Below are 22,449 nucleotides of genomic sequence, written 5' to 3' on the forward strand. Positions count from 1 at the left end.
ACCGAGGGTCACAGAAACACTTCACTGTGAGTATTAGTGATATGTTTTTTCTTTTTTTCGCGCGGGTGGGTTGTTATCGCGAGGAGCTCTGAAGCTCAAGAGGTGAAGTGAAGCGAGAGTGGGCTTTTTCCCTTTTTTTTTTTCTTTTTTTTCTTTTTTTTTTTACGTCGACGCTTCCAGGGTGGCATAGAAAGGAGGACTTTTGCGGGCTCTGATGGCTTAGTGGGTACACTGACTGCATACATGCTTTATATGACATCATTGCGAGGGTTTGGGGTAAATCTTAGGCTATCCGTTTCCCTCCCGGAGCACTGCTTGTCACACATCTGTAACCGCTAGAATCCTTTTTTTCAGCACCTGGACAGCTCCCGCTCGTGAACCTCTTATTAATATCGGGCACATGGAGTCCCTGATGTGATTCTGGGGGAAGCCCTGCAAGCACATCATGCCTCCCTGCGAAGATGTCGTTATCACCCTGATTCAGTGACAGCCTCGTCGTCTCCTTCTGAAGGATGGTGCTTACAGTCCGGAGTAGGTGTTTTTGTCGTGCGCTATCTTCTGAGAGGCGATACGGGTGCTTGGCCAACGCAAATCTAAGGCTAATCGCAACCTACACACAGCAAGATCCGAGCTTCCCTCACACTGATCATCATCATCATCCACGGCGAGGAGGGAGATATAACCATCATCACTGCGAGGGCAAAGGAGTCACGACCACACTTTACACAATGTAGAGCAAGACAACACAAGAGGTTAGTGTGTTTAATTCCCCCCACCCCCTGTTTCTCTTTTTCGAGGGGGTGTCTAATCTAAAGCGCACCGAGGAGTTGATGTGTCTCAGTTGGGTTGAGCATGAACATGAATGAGGCTCTATGGCCTCTAAGAACAGCGCGGAAAAAAAACAAAACAAAGCACGTTAACAGCTAACTGTTCGTGTAGCAATGACTTGGTGAAAAACGTTTGCAAGTGAATCTCGATTGCGCTAAATACAGAAAGCCTCAGACAGAAACGAGTCACAGGGAACTGAGAAGAGCCCAGGAAAATGTGCTGCATTTGTGGACCACCCCCCACCCACCGACCCTCGCTGATGAAGTACTTACTGAAGGCTGTACTTATAGTAATAAGGGTCAACTCAATTTGCTGATTGTGAAATTCGAGCTTTCTGATAGAGAGATGTCCAGAAATATTTTTGGTATGTAGTGCATTATCTCCAAAAAGGACTGGCACATATCTTTCAGTAGACTTGCCTTTCCAGTCACCTCCACAGTTACTCCTCACTTTTGGCACAGTGTTAACCTTTTTGACTTTAGTCACCTCTCACTGGCCAGTTCTTTCTTTCTTCTTGCACGTTTAGGGGGGTGCTGCAACGAAACAGTATCACCCTCAGCCCTTGAATGACCTGGGCTGATTTATCCTGAGTAGCATTTAATCTGCTGTGCTTCACTACATTACTCTGCTGTGAATGCTGACTCCTCACCTCTGAATGTCCGGAGGCTTTTGCTATGCCTTTGTATCTAAAACACTACCGCAAATTCATCAAATGCCTTCTAAATAATGAAGGCATGGCCAACACTATGCTATCATTGCCATTATTTTGCTTGTAATAGTCAAGATTTCATTCAATCTTAAATAAACGGGTGGCTGTGTTTTTGACTTTCCTCCCAGGTCATGATGTGTCCGTTTCAGTAACCGGAATGGGCTTTCACTAAACAGGCTTGGACATCAATGGTTCTCTATCCTGTGGCACAAAGAGCTAGCATCCTGGTGCACTTGCTATGCAAGAGGTGTGATGTTCCTCAGCCCCTGATTCACAGAGCGGAGCGTATATTGGAGGAGATTTAAAATCCATTACAGTTTATTGCTCCCCAGGAAAATAGTTGAACAGAGCATAGCTAAAGCTGGAGTTGGAGCAAGGCACCTTCAGGAAAAACATAAGCACCGATTTTTCATTGATAGCTCTGAATGCATTTGTGCTGCACGGCTACAATGTAGACGCCTCATAATTTTGAGAATTGCTGTTTATTGTTAACCTTGGGGCAATCTGCCCACAAGACCTATTAGTTGCTGCTCTGGAGCTCCCAATCATAAGCCACAATAAGTTTCAGAAGAGGGAGCTTTCCTATTATTTACCTCTTTATGTGCTTTGTCTGTTTTTATCTTGTGTTTCCTGTATGTGTGGCAGGAGCCCAGTCTCTGCAGCGGTGAAATCATATTTCACACTTGGGGTTATTTAGCGTGGACGTCTATTTGCAGCAACAAGACCTCGACATGAGCAACACTCAGTAAGTATAACACCCTCCGGAGTCTTGTTTGAAACCATGTGTACGAGAGAGTGTGAAATCTTAAATCTCTATTTATGAATATGTTGTATTATGCGCAGTTAGTCTCAGTGTGGTGGGATATGATTAGCAGAATGGGACCTGCACATGCTCGTGTGCCTCCCGTGAGTGACTTTAAACAGGGGATCAGGGAGAAAGTAGCGCTTGTCCTCGTCCAAGTATTTCCGGGAGCGAGAGAATGGACTGCCATCTCTTAACATTCAGGAGGGATGTTCACTTGTCATCTTCTCTTATTAATAATTACTCTGTGTGTGGTCCGCAAGACAGGCCGAGCATTCTGACGACAGCCACAGCCGTGGCTAAGGGAAGGGTAAAGAGAGTGAGCATGGGAATGGAGCTGAGGGGAGTAGCGTGGAGTGGGAGTTGAATGCAAAATGGGTTTAGTCAGCTGCATCTTCTGCAAGCCACGGGGTGCTGCTTCTAATACATACAAACAGGGGCTACTACCTGGGTTACAGAACAGCACAGAAGTAGAGGACAGAGGCGCATGACATCTGTAACCAGATCATATAGAGAATCGTTGACTGCTTAGTAGTACAGACACATGATTTAATGCTAAGTGCAGCTGACTGTCTGAGAAGTGGCAGATGTGGCAGATGGGGAAACTCGTTCAGATCTTCTGAATTATTTTCACCGCTTGAATCTGTATTAAATCTCCCACCTCCCTCCCACATGTGGTGTATTATTTTTTTCTAGAAATATGACGTTTATATTTTTATATGATTAAGTCTTTTTTCTGAGTGTCGTAGATTGGACAGATAGATTAGATTCCCCTTTAAGATTCATTAAATAGCTTAAAGTGTCTAACTATATAGCATATATGTGGCACCAAAACCAAGAAGTAATTGCGTCTTCCTCACTGTCTGTATAGTCAGTGAGGTAAATTAATGACCTTGTTCTTTTATGCGATAGACCTTTTTTTTAAAATAAAACACCTCTATGAGCCACGCTGTTAGACTAGGTGATATTGGTGCTGGTCTGTATTTGTTTTTTAGCAGGGATCTCTGGATACTACACGTGAATGTTTCAGGCATCAAAGTCAAAACAAGGTCCCACTGAAACTCAGCATCACAGGGGTTGCCAAAAATATCTGATCCCTATAAATGCACCATTGTGGCAGAGGCTTGTGATGAAATCATGACAGCGAAGTGCTGTGCACCAAGGAGCAGCCAGTTTGTCCGCATTCTAACTCACTGGGTAAGACAAAGCAGCTGGGTTATAGATGGTCGGCCAGAGATACTGTGGCAGCGAGCGCTCCGAATGACAATGATACCAGTGCCCTCTGCAAACCAACAGTTCGTGCTGAGGCAGCACTTTTCAATGCAGTGACAGAAGCTGGAGATTTATTGCTCTGAACAGGTTATTTAAAATATTAAGTGACAGGCAGCAGTCTTAACCTTTCTGACAGAATCCAATAATGCATGCCATCTTCTTTTTTATTACCTTGTTATCATATGTTGTTGGCAGTTTAAAGTCAATATTAGTAATTATTAATATAGCTACAAAATTCTCATACATAAACAAGACGAAGTAAACAAGATGAAGTAAATCATGTTCATCCATAACTCAATGAAGTACAGAGATTTGACGTCACTTAAATAAGCTAAATTCAGTTTCAGTCTTTCTTTCAAACTGAATTTAGTTTAGTTTAGTTTAGTTTAGTTTAGTTTAGTTTAGTTTAGTTTAGTTTAGTTTAGTTTTGCACTCACGGTTAAGGTTACTATTAGGTTGCTGGTTCAGTTCCAACAAATAACAGAAATCCCCTTTGAGGTTGGGTCAGGAAGTGTAAAACTCTGCCAAATCAAGCACACATAACTATCTACTTCCTCCTCCTCTTCTTCTTCTATATAAGGTAGTTTTTACTTCATTGGTGTTTAGATTAATTAAAATACATATTAAATTACAGTTTCCTTACATGACAACCTTAAAGACCTGGCTGTATTAACCAATGCCATGTGTATGCATCTGTGTGGCATTTCTAAACATTAGCTTGTGAAGAAGAAAATTGCATATTTTGGGTTAGTGTTAAGCTCTCAGTTTTACTCTGTATAGGTGCAAGATTTTCCCTGCAGTCATGCATGCTCTCTCTTAACCTTGTTGCTTCCTCGTGGCGTGTACTAATATTGCATGCTTCCGAAAAGAGACTCGCCTTTGGCATGCTGCCGGCTGTCCTTGCCTGCATCACTGAGGGGGGCAGCAGGGTGTTCATATGTGAAGATTCCACTCACTCCCTACAATGGCAACCAGCCACTCCACTGCACCCTGCACATAATCACTCCTGGCCTGCTTTGTGATTGTCTGAAAATGTGATTTTGATGCACTAAACAGTTTGTGGCTGTCATCAGTCATTAGCGTCCTTGTTGCAGCTGGTCAGAAGTGCCAACTCGACAGATAACAACGCAGGCATGTTTTGTAGAGGACAAAGTTATATATGGGCGTTTGACCCTGAAGCTGAGCACCAATTTCAAGCTGGACTCGCATAACAGTCAGTCATTTTATCTACGAAAATCAGGGTAGAGTGTTTTGTTTTTGTTTGTTTGTTTGTTTGTAGTCCTTATGTGCAAATCTAAGAATATATTTCAAGTGAATTCTTGTGAGAAGAACAACATGAGCTTTCAAGGAAGTCCAATACACAGCTGTTAGTCAAGAAATAAATCAGGAAAGAGAAGGACCTATTTTCTTTAAAGGTCTCCCTACGTTAACATTTACCATGAAGGTGGGTCTGCTCAGTGATCTTCTACTAACTGGTTCCACCCTTTCTGCTTCACCTCCAGCGCAGAGGTTGTAGAATTCACCAGCCCAGTGGCTTTTGATCCCTCTGCCTTGTAATCAATGACTTCCCCCACTGTTAAGTACTCCGGTTATTGATGTCTCCTCGCTGGCTGCACTGGGACTGCAGCCAAGGAATGTGACTCTTCTCTTCCATGGTGCCTTCTCCTTGTCTGCTATTGGTTGAGCTTGTGATATCACAGCCCTCCCTGCACATTTAAGTTTTAAGATCTCATTCCTAGATCAAGTGACACCTTGTCTGGTCCTGCCAAATATAGCTAGCGTCACGGAGCACACAAAAAACCAAAGGGGGGAAAGATGGTTTGCTCTGCAATGCCATTTATAAAATTTGACAAATACAGTTTTGTTCAAAGTGTATATAAAAGATGGATGTAGCCAACATGATGTCGCCTAGGGGTTTCTAGACTGTGCATTTTGAAGCCTCAACATCAGTGTTTTGGTCTCCACTGTGTTACTTTTTTGAAGAGCAGCTGAATTACTAAGTTATCGTATAAGACCTGTAAGCCTGGTAAATGGTAAATAGACTGCACTTCATACAAAAACTTTTTTCTATGCTTAAGTTCTTTCTAGTTAATGTTCACACACACGCATTCACCAACGTTCTCATTAGTAAAAGGGTGGTTGTGACTCATGTAGAGCAGATACTCTACTAATCGGAAGGTTGGTGGTTTGATGCATGCCAAATATCCATGGGCAAGATACTAACCCCGAGTGTGAGCAGATAGAAAGTGTAGAAAAGGGGCTTGTATGAATGGCTAAATGAGGTGCTCAAGTAAGAACCAGATCGTTTACCATTTAGTAGATGACCAGCCACCTGACCCTACTTATTAGATGTATTCACAGACTGTGTGGATGCACTGCACAGACATTATTAATTCGAATTATTGCTAAGTTGTCATGGTACTGGGTCGTGTGACCCAGTGTTCTGAGTTTCTTGATGTTTTGTTATTCATTTGAGTCAAGTTCATTTCAGTTTATCTAGTTACATTCTGTCATGCCTAGGTTACAGTTTTAGTTCATGATTTATCAAGCTTCCTTTTTGTCTCATCCCTGTGTTAAGTTTCCCGCATCGGCTGGTCATGTTAAGTCTACGTGTGTTTATCTGTCATGTTTCATGTCCAAGTTTTCTTTGTTTGTCAAGTTCGAGTCATGTCTGTGTCTTGTTATGTCATAAACTTCCATTAAAATGCCCCAAAGGGCACCGACATCCCATATCAGCACACCTAACCTATCACATCTGTCAGTCAAAGCTACCAGGCCCTGTGTGACAGGTGTCACTAAAATATAGAGCACAAGCATGCTGTGAACTAGTAGTTATTGTGTGAATGCTGTTCCTGTTTCTCTTTATTGTGTGGATGCTGTAGGCGTCCACACGATTTTCACCATTCAAATTTCACAATATTCTGCTACTTCAGCTCATTCCTGCTATATATTTTTGTACTTTTAACTATTATACTTTTTAAAATATTAAGCTTTTTATGAATTTTTTTGTCCCATTGAAATGAATGGACCACATTATCAGTGTGGTCACTGACTTTGCTTGCTGGGGTGAGCTGTGTTTTAGCTCAGTGAAATGAGCAGCCTTTTTCAGAGCAGGAGGCCCAGATTCAAATCCCGCTTATGGCAACATTTTTTTCAGTTAACTTTTTTAACTCCTTTCAACACAAATTTCAGCTTCTTCACCCCTTTTCAGCAGAATTTTCAGTTTTTTCACCCCTTTTCAGCAAAAATTCCAGATTCTTCTATACTTCTTTACCCCTTTTCAGTAGAAAGGTTTGCTTCTTCACCTCTTTTCACCAGAATATTCAGCTTCTTGGCCTGTTTTCAGTGGAATTTTCAGTTTTTTCACCTCTTTTTAGCAGAAAGTTCAGCTTTTTCACCTGTTTTCACCACGAATTTCAGTTTCTTTACCTCTTTTCAGCAGTATTTTCAGTTTCTTCACCAGTGTTCAGCACAAGTTTTTGTTTCTTCATCTCTTTTCAGCAGAATTTTCAGCTTTTTCACCTCCTTTCAGTTACCTGAGAACCAGTGAGATGAGTAGTTACCTTGGGACCAGGAGGCTGCGTTCAAACCCTACTCATGGCAGTATTTCTTTTCAGCAGACAGTTTAACTTTTTCACGTCTTTTCAGTACATATTTCAGCTTCTTCACCCCCTTTCAGCAGCATTTTTGGCTTTTCACCTCTTTTCATCACAATTTTCAGTTTCTTTACCTCTTTTCAGCAGAAATTCCTGCTTCTTCAGCTGTTTTCAGCAGATTCACACTGCATTTTCGCAGGAAATGCAACTCTTCTAGTTAAAATTGTAACTGTGCTCAGTTCAGGCAAATTTAAGTCATGGGTTTACACAGATTAATGCAAAACGGTGGCTTCCTGTAAGGTATGGGGCCAATCCACATTTATTCTACTTTGCTGTAGAAAGCAAGAGTCTTTTCTCATTAAAGCTGGTGTGTGTTTTGTTTTAGTGAACATACTATTTCCATGTGTGCAGTTAGGTGTTGTGAGGCAAGAACACAAAGAATTTCAGGATGTCGTGGTTGCACTGACTGAGACGTTTTCCTGGTGAGAATATTGGGTAATTTAAATAAGCGGCACATTTTCATGCAACCTTGCTCTAAAGGCTGCATGAAGCACTGTCACTTGTGCTTTATAACTCTCGCTGCTGCACACAGACAACATGTAGATACCAGTTGTCGCTATCGTATAATCAGCTAGAACTTGCAAAATTACTCATGGATGACTCTATCAGCAACCACTTCAGTTCTCTGACTTCACTGCTGCTCTGTTTATGGTGTGTATTGCATGTGACAGGGCTCCTCCCCAGACCGGAGCCTCAGAGCTGGAGGTCATCTCCCAGCAGGTAGAGGACGACAACCAGTGTGTGGCCCCCGTCCAGCTGGTCAGCTTCACCTACAGAGATTTGCCTTTGGCGGCACTGGACATATCCCTCGCTGGATCCCAGCTCATATCTAACCCAGATGAAGAGGATAGCAGAGAGGGGTGAGTCCCATCATTTGTTTGCTTGGCAGCTTGTGGTACCCCTTGGAGTGATTATATAACTAATAAGCACTTGTAACAAATAAAAGCAGCACAATGAGGTCAGCTTGTGATTTGTGTCTCAAACTTTGTGCATTTTGAGACAATTGGAAACAAACCAGTGGCACGATTGCACATGGAAATTTTCTATAATTAATTTGTGTACTAAAAAGTCCCAAAATGTAATTATGTATTGATTGATGTTCTGGATATTTGCCTCCAAAATTAGGAAGATACTAGAGATATGGTGACTGAGTCATTGTGTCTGCTTTTTGCGTGTTAGTGCCACATTCATAATTAAGGCAGAATTGCAATTACTGCAATCTATAATCTACCCTGGCGGGGGAGAAGCTCTGCCATCACTCTCTCCATTGCTCGTTATTGCACATTGTAATTACACCTGGCATATTGAATCATTCCGCATTTTATATTGGAGTCCGAGAGTGGGGGATATTTGGCACTGAATTTATTAGTGTCACTGTTTTAAATGGACAATGTCTCCACTGATCTGTTCATTTCAGCTCAATGACACAGCGATTTCTCTCACCAGACAGGCTTCTGTTCACAATGTTGATTTCTGGCAGGAAAAAAAAAAGAGCACCATAGCTGTCCTGAGCTGTCAGAGCCCTGGTTCTCTCCATGAAGCCTGCTTGTCCTGCGTTTGTGTTGTTTGCTTATCACCATATCGCCGTTTGGCCCAGTGTTCTCAGGATAGGACACACCCCTCCTTGAGCACCCCTGTAGCGAGTGTCCATGGCTTTCCACTCAGGACGCGTGACTCACAACCCTTTTGGCATGCTGCAATGCTGGCATCCATGCAGAAAAAGAAGACGAAGAGCATAAGGTTAATTGGAGCATCCATTTTTATTTTTATTTTTTTTTGGGGGGGGGGGGGGGGGGGGGGGGTGCCATCCAAGCCCTGGTGTGTCAGATGAAAATATCCCGCTGGACTTTGCCTGATATGGCCTTGTCCAGGATGATGGCTCTGCGGGATGAAGGGCGAGAACAGATGGGTCCTGTCCCGAACACCCGCTCTGTTATCGTACCTCATATTTTTCTCGCTCACTTGCTCACAAAATGAACAGAAAACAAGTGCATAGCAAAGCCACGGCAAAAGGGCAGGATCTGGCAGCCCAGCAAAATGATCATCACAGCAGGCAGTCTCAAAGGACACCATATGAAGCCCTGGTGCCCCAGAGATTTAGCATTGTGCTATGAAAAACTCATGCGGTGTCAAGATGTGACTGAGGATTTATGAAATCACCAGTGTAAATATGATTTGTGATGAAAAGTAAGTGGGTATTTAAAGCTGATTGAAGAAACCCCCTCTTTGTTTTTGGCGAGATTTGGAAGCACTCAGCACACTGATGAAACTATTAAGCAATCTCTCACCCATGAGAGCGTCACGCTGTGTTCGATGACCTTTTGTAGATTGGAATTCCTGATTTTCAGGTCACTGGAATTCCAGCCACATACCTGTCATTACTTTCACGAGTGCATTTGTCATTGTCGCTCTCGGTGACAGCTCCAGCGTCACAGGTTATAGCTACCTTTATGAATCAAGTGTGTAGCATCCAAGGAATGACACAGCGGTGGCCACAGGACTTTAAATCAGTCAATGCCAGCCTTCAATCAGGAGTGATGACTTGATCAAGCTATTATTATCTATAATTGCGTTGGCCTGTAAATACATTTTCTCTTGTTTATTGGAATGTGCTCTTGTGAAAACTCTTCTACTAGGCATGTAATTGGCTAAATTTAGCTCTCTGTAAGTGATAGTTTACGGGACAGTAAACCTGCTTTGGTCGTGTTTTGGTTTGCAGTTATTTTTTGCTTCTGTGTTGGTGATTAGAAATCCTTTTCTTTTTTCTAGCTATCATCACTTACTTTCACTCACTAACTTTGGTTGTTGTTTTTTTCTTTTTTTTTTGGTTTCTTTCTTTTTTTATTCCTGTGAAAAGTGAGCAGAAAAACAGCATACCAGAGATGCACATTTAGTCCTCAATAACAGCTTCTCATGGCTCTTTATCAGGAGATGTGGGCGACTACGTAGGAGGTGGATGTTCTTGTGGACTACCAGGGGCACACACAGTACTTGCAGATTCGGTGCAGTGGTGAGCAGGGAGGAATTATTAATAGATTTTTGGCTGCTCACTTTTCCCCAAAACTTGCTGTAATGTCCATATTCAGGGCAGTGCAACTACCCATCCACCTTTGGTGACTTAAATATGGCCCCTTATCTTTTTATATTAAATAATAATAGTTTTTTTGTTGTTGTTGTTGTTGTTTTTAATATAAACACACTAACTACCCAGTTGTAGCAACCTAATCAACCTTGTGGCATTTAATGTGTAACAGGGCTAATGAAAATGACCAGACCAGCCAGTTGTTTGTGTGCATCCAAAGCACATACCTACTGACTGTTAAAATATTGTAGTACTTGAATTATTTGCAAACCTGGAAGCTGTACAGAAAAAAAATAGCAGCGCGGTGAAGTGGGCATCTGTTCAGTCACAGGTTACTCTATTTCTTCAACACAAAAAATCTGTTTTGAAGTTGTGAAACCATCACTATCCCTCTAAAAAAAAAACTCTCAGAACTCTGTCGGCCAAGAAAAAATTATGACTGGTTTAAGCAATGGTACAGTAGCAAGGTGGCATATTTAGTTTTGCTTTACTCCTTGAGCTTAATGACCTTTAATACTAGGTGGAGTCTGATGCAACAACAGTGTATACACACAAAAGCCAATTGTACACTGTTTCCCACACATAAAGGAAGAATGTAGACTGTGTGGACCTCACAACACATGTTCTTTAGAATCAAGCAAGTACACTGAGGTGGGGTTGAAAATCAAGCTCAGAGCTTGCATGTATTGTTATAATAAATACCTGTTGTTTCTAAACACACCTATTTATACTAATATGTACAATTTACCATTCACAAAGTTTATTACAGATCATTTAGTTCATGCTCAGTTTTATTGGGTGTGTTATTATCATTGGAAATTGGTGGTGTAAATAGCTGTGAGGCTGCATATTGGCTTTCTTTCCTTGTGTGAACTGACGCGACTCTTTGTCTCTTGTTTGCTATTCGACTGCTGCCCATGTTTGTGTCTGCTGGGGTCCTCTTTAGTTTTTTCTTCAGATTTTTTTCTTCTGTTTGTTATTGAGATCACTAAATACATATTTCCAGTTGTTTTTCTCTTTTCTGCTTTGCTAACAAGTGTTTTAGAGTCCCATTTGGGACTTCTTTGCTGTTTTCTTTAGCTGTTATGGCTGTTATTCAAAAGCTATTTTGCAAACAGAAATTCTTTGTGGAAGTAACAATAAGGGAGTGCCTGCATCTGTTCATGCGTAAAGGTTGGACCAAAAATCAGGCTTGTGGACATGCACACTGAGATTTATAAAAGGACAATATATATGCCCCAGATTACTGATATGCTTTTTTACAAAAAGAAAAGAATGTATCTGCACAATTCTGTCAGTCCAAACGCACTTTTAGATGTGTATCTACAAAGAGTTTTATGCTTCTTTCCCTTAAAGAGTGTCTGCCTGGCCTCAGCCTTTAAACCCTGAGCTGTACATCCTAAGCTTGTCCTGTCTTATCATCCCCAGATCAGCCTGCTGTCCACAGCAGTAGTAACATATGCCACTGATTTCCAGGGGCCAGACTAGGAGGTGTGAAGCACTGCAGCAATGACAGATGGTTCATATGGGTTAACCTGCCATTTTGAGCGGAGAAGAGAGGCGGAGAGGAGAAATGGAGCACACGACTTTCCTCCGCACTTTAATTCTCCAAGCTGCCAGCTGCAGATCATGCTAGATGATTCTGTTTGATGAGTGCCATTTCTCTGTGTGTTGTGTGGAATTAGCCCCGTGCCATGTTGCATGGAAATGTTAGACATTAGATAAGGAAAAATTGTGCCCAGGCACCTGGACTAATTGCACTTGCTAACAAAATCTTTATTTACTGCCTGAATTAAAGCTCTCCACCCTCTTTCTCCCCATGAAAATGCATTAATATAGCAGCATGTCAAACTGCACATTATTAAAAAAAAGCCCAGGGTTGAAGTGCTCAAGGTTGAAATAAGATGTAATAATTTAAAAAAATCCAGACTGTAGAATATAGCTATGAAGTACACTGCCAGAGTCTAGTGTGAAGCTTGGCAGCAGCAATATGTCATGGGGCTTTGGCACCAGAGCCATACTGTACCTGTTCTTTGTTGATGGATGTCTGAAAAGAGAACAGGATTTCTCTTTTTTTTTCTCTTCCCTCTGACTCTATTTCAAACACACACAGTAACAGTCCTCTCTATCAAATTGGCTCTCTTGCCTGGCACCATGTGCGACACAATAGATGACATTTGAGTGCAGGGTTTGAGGGTTTGTTAATATTCACAGACATGCAAAGTGTGAGATTGCTTTTTAGGCTGAGAGCGAGAGAGATCAAGTGTCCTGGTGAAAAACCATTTATCAGGGACAGCTTGTCTGCTGCTCTGCACATGGAGCCCCATCCATCTCCATTTGCTTGGTATCTGTGGCCCATTTCTCTGGCTGGGACTATTGCCGAGCCCCTTCTGCTAGGCTGTACCATGGAGTGAAGTGATGATAGCTGATTGCTTTCCGAAACCAGTGGAAATATCTGGTTATACTGAGAAGCTGCATGGATTTTCCCAAAGAAGGTTAGAAGGATGCAGGTGGCACACCAGACACACATGCTAGGTCCTTAACTGTACTTATTGACACATGCAAAAAGAAGCAGACCAATAATATTTTTCGGACAGTATCAGTTCATCAGTCATAAAATGATTTTTACACAACATAATGCAGGAAAAAAAATGCTTGAGGTGATGCAGAAGTAGTGTCATGCTCAAGTCAGAGGGTTTCGAACCACTCAGTCATGATGTATTAGTTACAGTACATCATGCATAACCATTTGCCACTTTTTAGGTACACTCATTAAATTGCTTGTTGTTGCAAAAATCTAATTAGTCAATAATATGTCAGCAACTCAATACATGTAGGCATGTAGACATGCTTGGGATGACCTGCTCAATGAGGACAAAAGATAAAAACTTCGATGATGGCATAGTTGTTGGGGCCGAATGGGGGCTGAGTATTTCACTGCTGAGCTACTAGGATGTTATCACAAAACCACAGAGTTTACAGAGAATGATAAAGAAAAAATATCCAGTGAGCCACAGTTCTCTGGATGAAAGTGCCATGTTGATGACAGAAGTCAGAGCGAAATGACCAGACTGCTCTGGGTTAATAGGAAGCCAATAGTAACTAGTCGTTACAACCAAGGTATGCAGAAGAGGATCTCTGAATGCAGAATCCTGCCTTGTATTAGCTGTTTAACCTTGTGATGGTGGTGTAATGTTTTGAGGGATACTTTCTTGGCACACCTTGGGCTCCTTAATATCAGCTGAGCATCATTTAAATCCCACAGCCTACCCGAGTGTTGTTGCTGACTGCAGTGTACCCATCGTCTGATGACTTCTTCCAGGAGGACAATGATTCATGTCCTAAAGCTCAAATCATCTCAATCTGGTTTCTTGAACATGATGCGATTACCGTGTTCGGACGGCCTCCACAGTCACCAGATCTCAATCCAATAGAGTACCTTTGTGACATTGTGAAATGAGAGATATCTCATACCAACATATCTGCAGTGTCTGTGTGATGCTATCATGCCAACATAGAGCAAAATCATCACGGGATGTTTCCAGCATCTGGTTGAATCAGAATCAGAATCAGAATCAGAATCAGAATACTTTATTGATCCCTGGGGGAAATTATTTTTTGTTACAGTGCTCCATTTTAAACCAACATTAAGACAAGACAGACAATACGCTAACTAAGAATAGTACAATATATACATATATATACATACATACATACATAAGTCACTTATAAATAAATATTTGGAAAAGAAACATGTGTAGTTGTAGCAGCAAACAGTGTGTTAAGTGGATGCGTTGTACAGGGAGATGGCCACAGGCAGGAATGATTTCCTGTGTCGTTCAGTGGTGCTTTTCGGTAATCTCAGTCTCTCACTGAACGAGCTCCTGTGACTGACCAACATGTCATGGAGTGGGTGGGAGGTGTTATCCAACATTGTCTTTATCTTGGACAGCATCCGCCTCTCCGACACCACCTTGAGGGAGTCCAGCTCCATCCCCACAACATTGCTGGCCTTACGGATCAGTTTATTAAGTCTGTTGGCATCTGCGACCCTCAGCCTGCTCCCCCAGCATGCAACAGCATAGAGGATCGCACTGGCCACCACAGACTCATAGAAAATCCTCAGCATTTTCTGGCAGATGTTGAAGGACCTCAGTCGCCTCAAAAAATAGAGACGACTCTGGCCCTTCCTGTAAAGTGCTGTGGTGTTTTTAGCCCAGTCCAGTTTATTGTCAATGTGTACTCCAAGGTATTTATAGTCCTCCACAATGTCAACACTGACCCCCTGGATTGAAACAGGGGTCAAGTGTTTCCTGGTCTTCCTGAAGTCCACGATCAGTTCCTTGGTCTTTGCCACGTTGAGCTGCAGATGATTCTGCTCACACCACGTGACAAAGGAGTCGACCACAGCCCGGTACTCTGTCTCATCATCCCTGCTGATGCATCCAACCACCGCAGAGTCATCAGAAAACTTCTGAAGATGGCAGGTCTCTGTGCAGTGGCTGAAGTTGAATCTATGCCACAAGTAATAAAAAGTCAAACTTGCTACTAGGTATTTGTTATAAAATATGAAGTACAAAGAATTTATTATATGATGTATACATATGATAATTTTTACATTCTTAAAATAATTATCTGTATTGGTCTATTAGTAGTATATGATTCAATAATAAACCCATATTTTTTAAAAATCTTGAATAAATCTTTTTACCTTGGTTTTTACCTTGTAAGATATTACTAGCAGCACTTAAGGTGATTTGCTGCTTAGCTGGTTTCTTCTTTCAGGGTTTCTTTCCTTCTTTTGGTTCTAATAAGACATGACTTGATGACTCATCGGGCATTTTACAGGTTGTAAGTAGGCATTTGATTTCATATTCAATAAATCTGGGCAGTGCTTTCTCAGGAAACTGAAGTTCTCAAGTATGAAAAAAAAAAATCAGTGTTCTGTATCGTATCTATTATGAAATGCCTCTTTAAGTGTAAAAAAGTAAGCTAAGAGATAGGTGTAAAGCAGAGTGCTTGAAGAGCCTGAATGAGATTAAGTCTTCTCAGTGCTGCTGTGGAGTAGCCTGCAGGCGCACACGGTTGTGGTCCATTTTCCCCTGTCCGATCCTGCTGAGTTCAGCAGATTGGTGCGAATTGGTTCAAGTTTATAGAGGAGGAACCACAGGGCTATATAGTTATTTGATCAGGGCGAGAGAAATTGAGAGGAGACAGACAATCTGAGTCAAGCAGCACTTCAAAAATGTCTTGCTGTCAGATAGATCCACACGATGTCTGCAACTTAAACTAGAACATAGGATATCAACATAACCACTTAGATGAAAGTATCCATACAGCTGTATGTGCAATGCACATGTGTAAGCACAAAGATGTTAGGATGCAGAATCCAGTTATCAACAAATCCATCCCTCCATCCATCTTATTCAATTCAGGCTCATGGGTGGGCTGGTAACTATCCAAGCTATCGTTGAGCGAGAGGCAGGGCACGACTAGGACAGGTTTACAGTCTGATGCAGGGCTGATAATTTACAAATCATTTTAACAGTTGAAACTCATTATTGGACGTCACGGTGGGGCAGTGGTTAGCACTTTTGTCTCACAAGAAGAAGGCCCTAGGTTTGAATCCACCATCTGGAGTTTGTGTGTTCTCCCCATGTCTACACAGGTTCTCCTTGGGTACTCTGGTTTCCTCACAAGACCAAATTAGGGGATCCACCTTTTGTTAGGATAATTTGTAAACCACTACACTTCAGAGATTAACCTTCCCCAGTGTTTATTTATTGAGAAAGCAGAGAGGGTGACATCTTTCTCTGTCAGTTTATCTGCTCTTTTTGTAACTAATTGAGGTGTGGATGTAAAAAAAAAGAAAACAAAGAGTTATTTGTCTGTCTCTTTGTTACCATGGTGGCCCTAGTGGGTTAAAGAAAGGTCAATGAAGGTATGTGACTGACCTGTTACCAATTAACCTAATTAGCCATGAGACTTTCTACTGTTAAATGTTTTATAGCCTTGAAGGCAAAATAATTTTGTCTCAGATTCAACATTTAATATCTGTGTGTACTATTTTCAATGAAATATAGATGATTTTGATGATTTGTAAGTCATTTAATTCATAGACACACATCCCAGAAGCTTTATAAAATTAATCTAAGGAGCAAATACTGCATCTGTTTGGTTAAACTCATGTTCTGTGCTCGTAACCTGAAACCAGTGGTCACATTCATTCATTCTGAATGGCCACTAGGCAGTGATCTGGGTCTTGGCCTGGTATTGAATGGACACTTTATGTATTTTAGACCTAAATCATAATTAATGGTGAATTTATGGCAAATGTCACCGCTCTGCACCCTGGTGTCCTTATTTTATTTTCACTGAATAGCCAGTCAAGAGTTTCAGAAGGTAATTTACAAGACAGCATCAAGAGCAACTGTATATTAGTGCTTAATGTTTGCAGTTGTTTATTGCTTCCCTTTATGAGTGTGTGCGTGTGTGTGCTGTAATCAATTAATCAATACCTTTGAGGAGCTCATAGTCACTCATTCCTTCTGGATAAATTTTCCCATTTGCAGCCTCCCCCCTTCTCTCCTACCCTACAAACTTATACACACAAATAAAGCACCACTTCCCTTATTTAATTACCATCTAACTTGTACCTGATGAGTTTACACTGTATTTTATCTTGTCTCAATTACTGGAGACAGTATAATAAAAGACATGCTCCTAGCATCCTCATCTCAGTGAGAGTTACTTAGCTGGGGATGGAGCCAAAACGCTGTCCCATCTGTGTGAATGGGCCCCAGCAGAGCAACCAGACACTTTCATCAGTGCCAGTCATTCTGCTTAACGTCTTTGTCTACTTTGTTGCTACTATAGTGGCCATTCTGCAGCCAGCATCATGTACAGCATTGATCGATCTTATGATCTAATCCCCTTTTTCGCCGCTGCTGCCGGACTCCCTTCGATCTTTTGCCGCTGCAGCCACTGGTACATTGATGTCTTTATAAACCTGTCCACAGTTCATGCTACCCCGCATCTTTATTTCTTTAATTTCCTCTGTACACAGTGTCCCTTAAAGTATACACATGATGTTTCCCTGTGCACATACAAGGCACTTCTTTTTTTTAGATTTGTCATACTTGCATGTTTCAGATCATCAAACTGATTTTAATTTTAGACAAAGAAAACCCAAGTAAAGACAAAATAGTTTTTAAATGATGATTTAAAAACTTAACTGCTCCTTTGTTTAAAAAAAGAAAAAAAGAGTAAATGCTCTCCCTTGTTAAATCATTAACTACCATTAGTAATAAGGGTGGGAGTGGGGGGGAGGAGGAAAGGGTTACAAAGCCATTTTTAGGGCTTTGGGACTCCAGCAAGGAAACCTGGAACAGTGGTTGATAGTGAACCTTCCCAGGGGTGGCCAGCCTACCAAAGTTACTTAATAATTCTCAACTCAATAATGACTCATTTGGGTCACAAAAAAACCCAGGACAACATCTGAAGAACTGCAAGCCTCGCCTCTGTTAAGGTCAGTTGATGATTCAATAATAAGAAAGAGACTGGGCAAAAATGGCATTGATGGGAGAGCGCCAAGGAGAAAACCACTGCTGAGCAAAAAGAAAACAGAGACTCGTCTCACATTTGCCCAAAAAAAAAACAACATCTTGATGATAAAATTGAACTTTATCAGGTTTGAGACTTGTTACATCTCGATTAAAACTAATATAGTATTTCATAAACGGAACATCATACCAGCAGTCCAGCATGGTGGTGATAGTGTGATGGTCTGGGGCTGCTTTGCTGTTTCAGGACCTGGACAACTTGAAACCATAAATTCTGCTCTCTACCATAAAACCCTGAAAGAGAATGTCCGGCCACCAGGGGCTGAAGGGAAAAAAAGAAATGAAACAAAATAAAGCTTTTGGAGACTTAAATCTGATTGAGATGCTTTGCCATCATCCTATATTGGCCCCCAAAACACTCAAAAACGCTCCAAAGTGGCTAAATTCAAACAATTCTGCAAGAAAGAGTTGGACAAAATTCTTCCACAGTGATCTGAAAGACTTATTGCCAGTTATAACAAATGCTTGATTGCAGTTCTTGCTGCTAAGGGTGGCACAACCAGTTATTAGGTTTAGGGGGCATTTTTCCCCCTAATATATAAAATTACCATTTAAAAACTGTATTTTCTATTTACTTGGGTTATGAAGCATTAAAACTCGCTTAACGAGCAGAAACTTTTAAGTGTGACAAATACGCACACAACTAAAAAAAGAGGATGTGGCCAATTCTTTTTCTTATTATATGCGTGCATGAGAAATCCTTGAGGTATTACTCATTTGGTCTGAACCTGACTTGACCCCGCAAGAGAGTGAGGTGATTTTCTTCCTTGGCTTGCTCCATCACTGAAGCCTCACTTCCTCATAAATACTTCAGGTTCTCAGTGTTCAAGGTTTAAAGCGATTTCCCTAAAATTAAGTTTCTGAGCTTGGGCTAATCCATCACTGCCATTTACTCTGCTTCCAGACAGGGTTTTTCTTTACAGGTTTATTAAATTAATACCTTTTCTGCCTGGCTTGTGGGAAAGGTCTGAATGAATTATGATTCCACACAGTATGAGTTAAATCATGCTTTTCAAACATGAAGATAAGTGAGGTGTCTCTCTTGGCGTGTGTGTTGCTCATTCTATCTCACTCTATCTAACTAATGGTGCACAAATGTCCTGTGACTGTGTGCGAGGCACATCATTAGGTAAATCTTTCTCTTTTTTTTTCTTGGCTCTTCTCCACTGGCAGATGGGGTTTGACATTGTTCCCTGGGAACGGATTGGTGCTGGGGAAAGTCTCCGAGGTATTTGCTAATGATACCGTTATGCTGAACTACCTCTTTGTCACCTCAGGTGTTGAGCTACTAATCTGTTAGTATTGGCTGGTACAGAGGGTTGTTGCAGAGGGCCGAGAGCCACTGGGAGAGCAGTGGCACAGTGTGGCCAAGCTCCAGCCCCTCTGCTGACCTTGGTGAAGGATAGAAAGGATATGAAGCTGTGCTACACCAGAGCTGTAACTGCAAAACTGCAGCACTGCTCAGGATCGCCTCTTTCTTCCCACTTTCAAAGACAACCGTGTACTACTACGAAAGCCATTTCTGAAACGGAAGCATCAGGGAAATGAAAAAACAAAAGGTCTAAGAAACAACAGCAGTCAGTCATACAGGCTGCAAATAAGTCACCATTACAGCTAATTTATGTATATAATTGATTCTGAAGGTAAAAATAGATATGAACAATGCTGCTGTTCTTGTCTGCAAAAAAATCTATCTATAGGACTGATGGCCAAAATTACAAAAAGGACCTAAAAATGAGAAAAATCCTTGAACTAAATTTGTATCTTTCTCTGTTCTCGTTTTCATTCTTCCTGTTCCAACTGCCCCTCCTTCCTTTCTGGCTCTCTCTCTGATTCTCTTTTGGATGAATCCCAATGCCTTTGAACCGGCTGCACCCCGCTTTCTCTCTCTCAGTGTCTGCCTCCTTCATTCTGAGCTCAAGCAAAGGAAAGAGTAGAATAAATTGCATCCTCTCTTCTCCTCTGACAGACATTGCCCGTAGCTTTACTCCTATGGGGGACAGGTAACAACAGATAGTGGTTATTTTCAAAGGACAGCACTGCCTTTCTCAGTGATGCTTGTGAAAAAAGATGGCAACCCCGTGTGTGCGCATACACACTTTCCTGTTTAGAGTACCTCTGGTTAGCGTGCCTGGTTGGATGCATGACTGTACACGCATTGGAAAAGCCCTGTGTGGCTCCTGCAAATGTATCAATATTTACCGCCCATAACTCCCTACGCATCTCAACAGGTCAGTTTCTGATTGGAAAAACTTGAAATGGAGCTCAAGGGTGGATTTAAGGCAAGTGTGACACTTATCTTCAGCCACAATGTACCTGTGCAAAGAAGAAGCACACTAGGGACACTCCAGACTAATGGAGTGTTCATATATCACCGTGGAGATGGCTGTATAAGGCACCAGTGGGAATAATAGCATGTAAAGTGCATCAAAGCCGGGATCGGGCAGTCCAACTAATACAAGCTTTGCCTCTACTTCACTCTCAAACGCGCAGGCAGGTATGAGAGGAGAAACAATTCTTGTGCTGAGAACAAAACAAAGTTGAAGAAATTGTCATTTAGTTAAGAAAACATCTGCGTCATGCGTGTATATGTGTCATGTGTGTGTATATGCATCCTCCAAATGGTGCAAGTGCAGCCCCACTGTTGTACCAGGAGAGCTACATTATTGAACCAGTCAGTCATACAGAGCTCAAACACGAGGGAACCAAGAAGTTAACTTTCAGCCAGGCTCTTAACAAAAAAAGTCAACAAGCTAGACAGTTTCCTGAAAGAAAGTTTTGCCTTCTCAAGCAGTGAAAAGCAGAGACAAGAATTTCAATTTAAACTTGAGTGACCTTTCACCTCCTTTCTTGGTGCTCTGATGTTTTAGCACTAAATATATCTTTACTGTCTACAATTAGTGACTGGTATTGATTTAACTACACTGCTTAATGATGGCAGAAAAAAACAGACCTTAAAAACTGAAGGAAAGGTTGCAGAAAAAGCCAGAAAGAGAAGTTTTAAGAGGAACTGAGGGAAAGGACACCCTTTAATTCATACTTACGATTTCTTCATACTAATATATCATTTCAGTCCTAGCGAACTGTGTATTTATAATTCACATTCACTTTTTAAAATTCTTAAATCTAAGACTGTAAATTCGTTCATTCATTTCTTGCATTTTTTATGGCGTACATGAGGAATAGTGCCCTCTGCTGAAAAACATTTTAGGAGAATGCTGAACTGAGAAGGTTGAATACACTACAAATTTGCTCAATTTTGATGTTCCGTGTGTTTTATTGATTCGACCTTGAGTGTTCCCGTCAGATCTGAGTTCTGTTCAGCGAGACTCACGGCGTGTCTTCTCTGCCTTTTTGTGTCTCACACCGCCTTGCTCCCCCTCCACTCAGGTCAAACTGGCTGAAGCCATGCTGTGGACGAAGGGCAGCGCTGTGGCAGGTCTGTCTGCTGTCGGCAGGCTTCAACTGCTTCCTAGTGGCCTGTGTCATTCTGGTGGTGGTGCTGCTGCTGCTGGAGCTGCTCATAGACACCAAGCTGTTACAGTGTGAGTGAAAAATGAGGGGAAAATGTGGCTGGGATTTTTTTTTTTAAACTGGATACACCCTCATTTGCATAAAATGAATCATCAATGAAAATCATTGTGACGTAAATGTGAATTTAAGCAATCCTTGTCAAAACTACAATGATAATATATATTTATTAGTATTTTTTAAATCGTATAATATATTATTTTATAAGTAAAGAACTTTGACTAGAATACATTTCAGGCAAGTTTTTGTTTTTGCAAAGAAACTAAATCGCTGCTAACCTCATCTCGTAAATCTACTGTGTAATGAGAGAGTGTCATTTATGATCTGTTCTGGGACCCAAGGCTCTGATCAATCACGGTCTGGGGGGGAAAAAACCTTCCATTAGTATTCCACAGTTAACACTGAATGGCAGGTGCTTGAAATTCCAGTCCGACCCATCTCACCCCAGTATCACCTTTTATCTACATTATCTGGCTCGGTGGAGACATCCTCATCTGTCATGAGCAGAGAGTCGGGAGCGTTGGCCTTTTTGATGTCAGAGGGCTAACACACATGGTCTTACACCAGCAATATCCAAATGCATTCAGGTCTTTACTGTTCCCCCGGGACCGACTCACTGACCAGACAAAAGGAAAGTGAGACAAATGCATGAAGGGAGATAGCGGACAAAGGAATCGAGCAACGCGGAGTCGGCTGCCGGGTGATTGTGGGGAGGACTGGAGGAAGATGAATTGACTGATAGACAGATCACTGAGCACAGCAAACAGAGACAGATGGGGAAGACGTGGGGCGTGACGAGAAGCGCTTCAGCTGACAGCGTAGTGCTGTTTGAGCTTGTCCACAATTAGCCTGATGAATAGAAAGAAGGCGCGTGCATGCACAGTATGCACTGGTTTCATACTTGTCATGATGCCTCATTCTTCAGTTGCGTTTTCCACAGATTTACT

General features: G+C 41.7%; 1 protein-coding gene across 1 annotated transcript in view; it reads left to right on the forward strand.

The window, feature by feature from the left end:
- The first annotated feature begins 92 nt into the window (after nucleotides 1-92).
- The window catches only part of tmem266 (transmembrane protein 266), a 28,373-nt gene continuing 6,016 nt past the window's right edge, over nucleotides 93-22,449 (forward strand). Inside the window, exons 1-4 of the mRNA XM_080868847.1 lie at nucleotides 93-752; nucleotides 2,183-2,282; nucleotides 7,939-8,127; nucleotides 21,362-21,516. Coding sequence (XP_080724973.1) covers nucleotides 2,269-2,282; nucleotides 7,939-8,127; nucleotides 21,362-21,516 — 358 coding nt within the window. The 5' untranslated portion in view covers nucleotides 93-752; nucleotides 2,183-2,268. The remainder of the gene's footprint in view (nucleotides 753-2,182; nucleotides 2,283-7,938; nucleotides 8,128-21,361; nucleotides 21,517-22,449) is intronic.

This window comes from Rhamphochromis sp. 'chilingali', assembly GCF_963969265.1.
Source record: "Rhamphochromis sp. 'chilingali' genome assembly, chromosome: 2".
NCBI classification, from domain to species: domain Eukaryota; kingdom Metazoa; phylum Chordata; class Actinopteri; order Cichliformes; family Cichlidae; genus Rhamphochromis; species Rhamphochromis sp. 'chilingali'.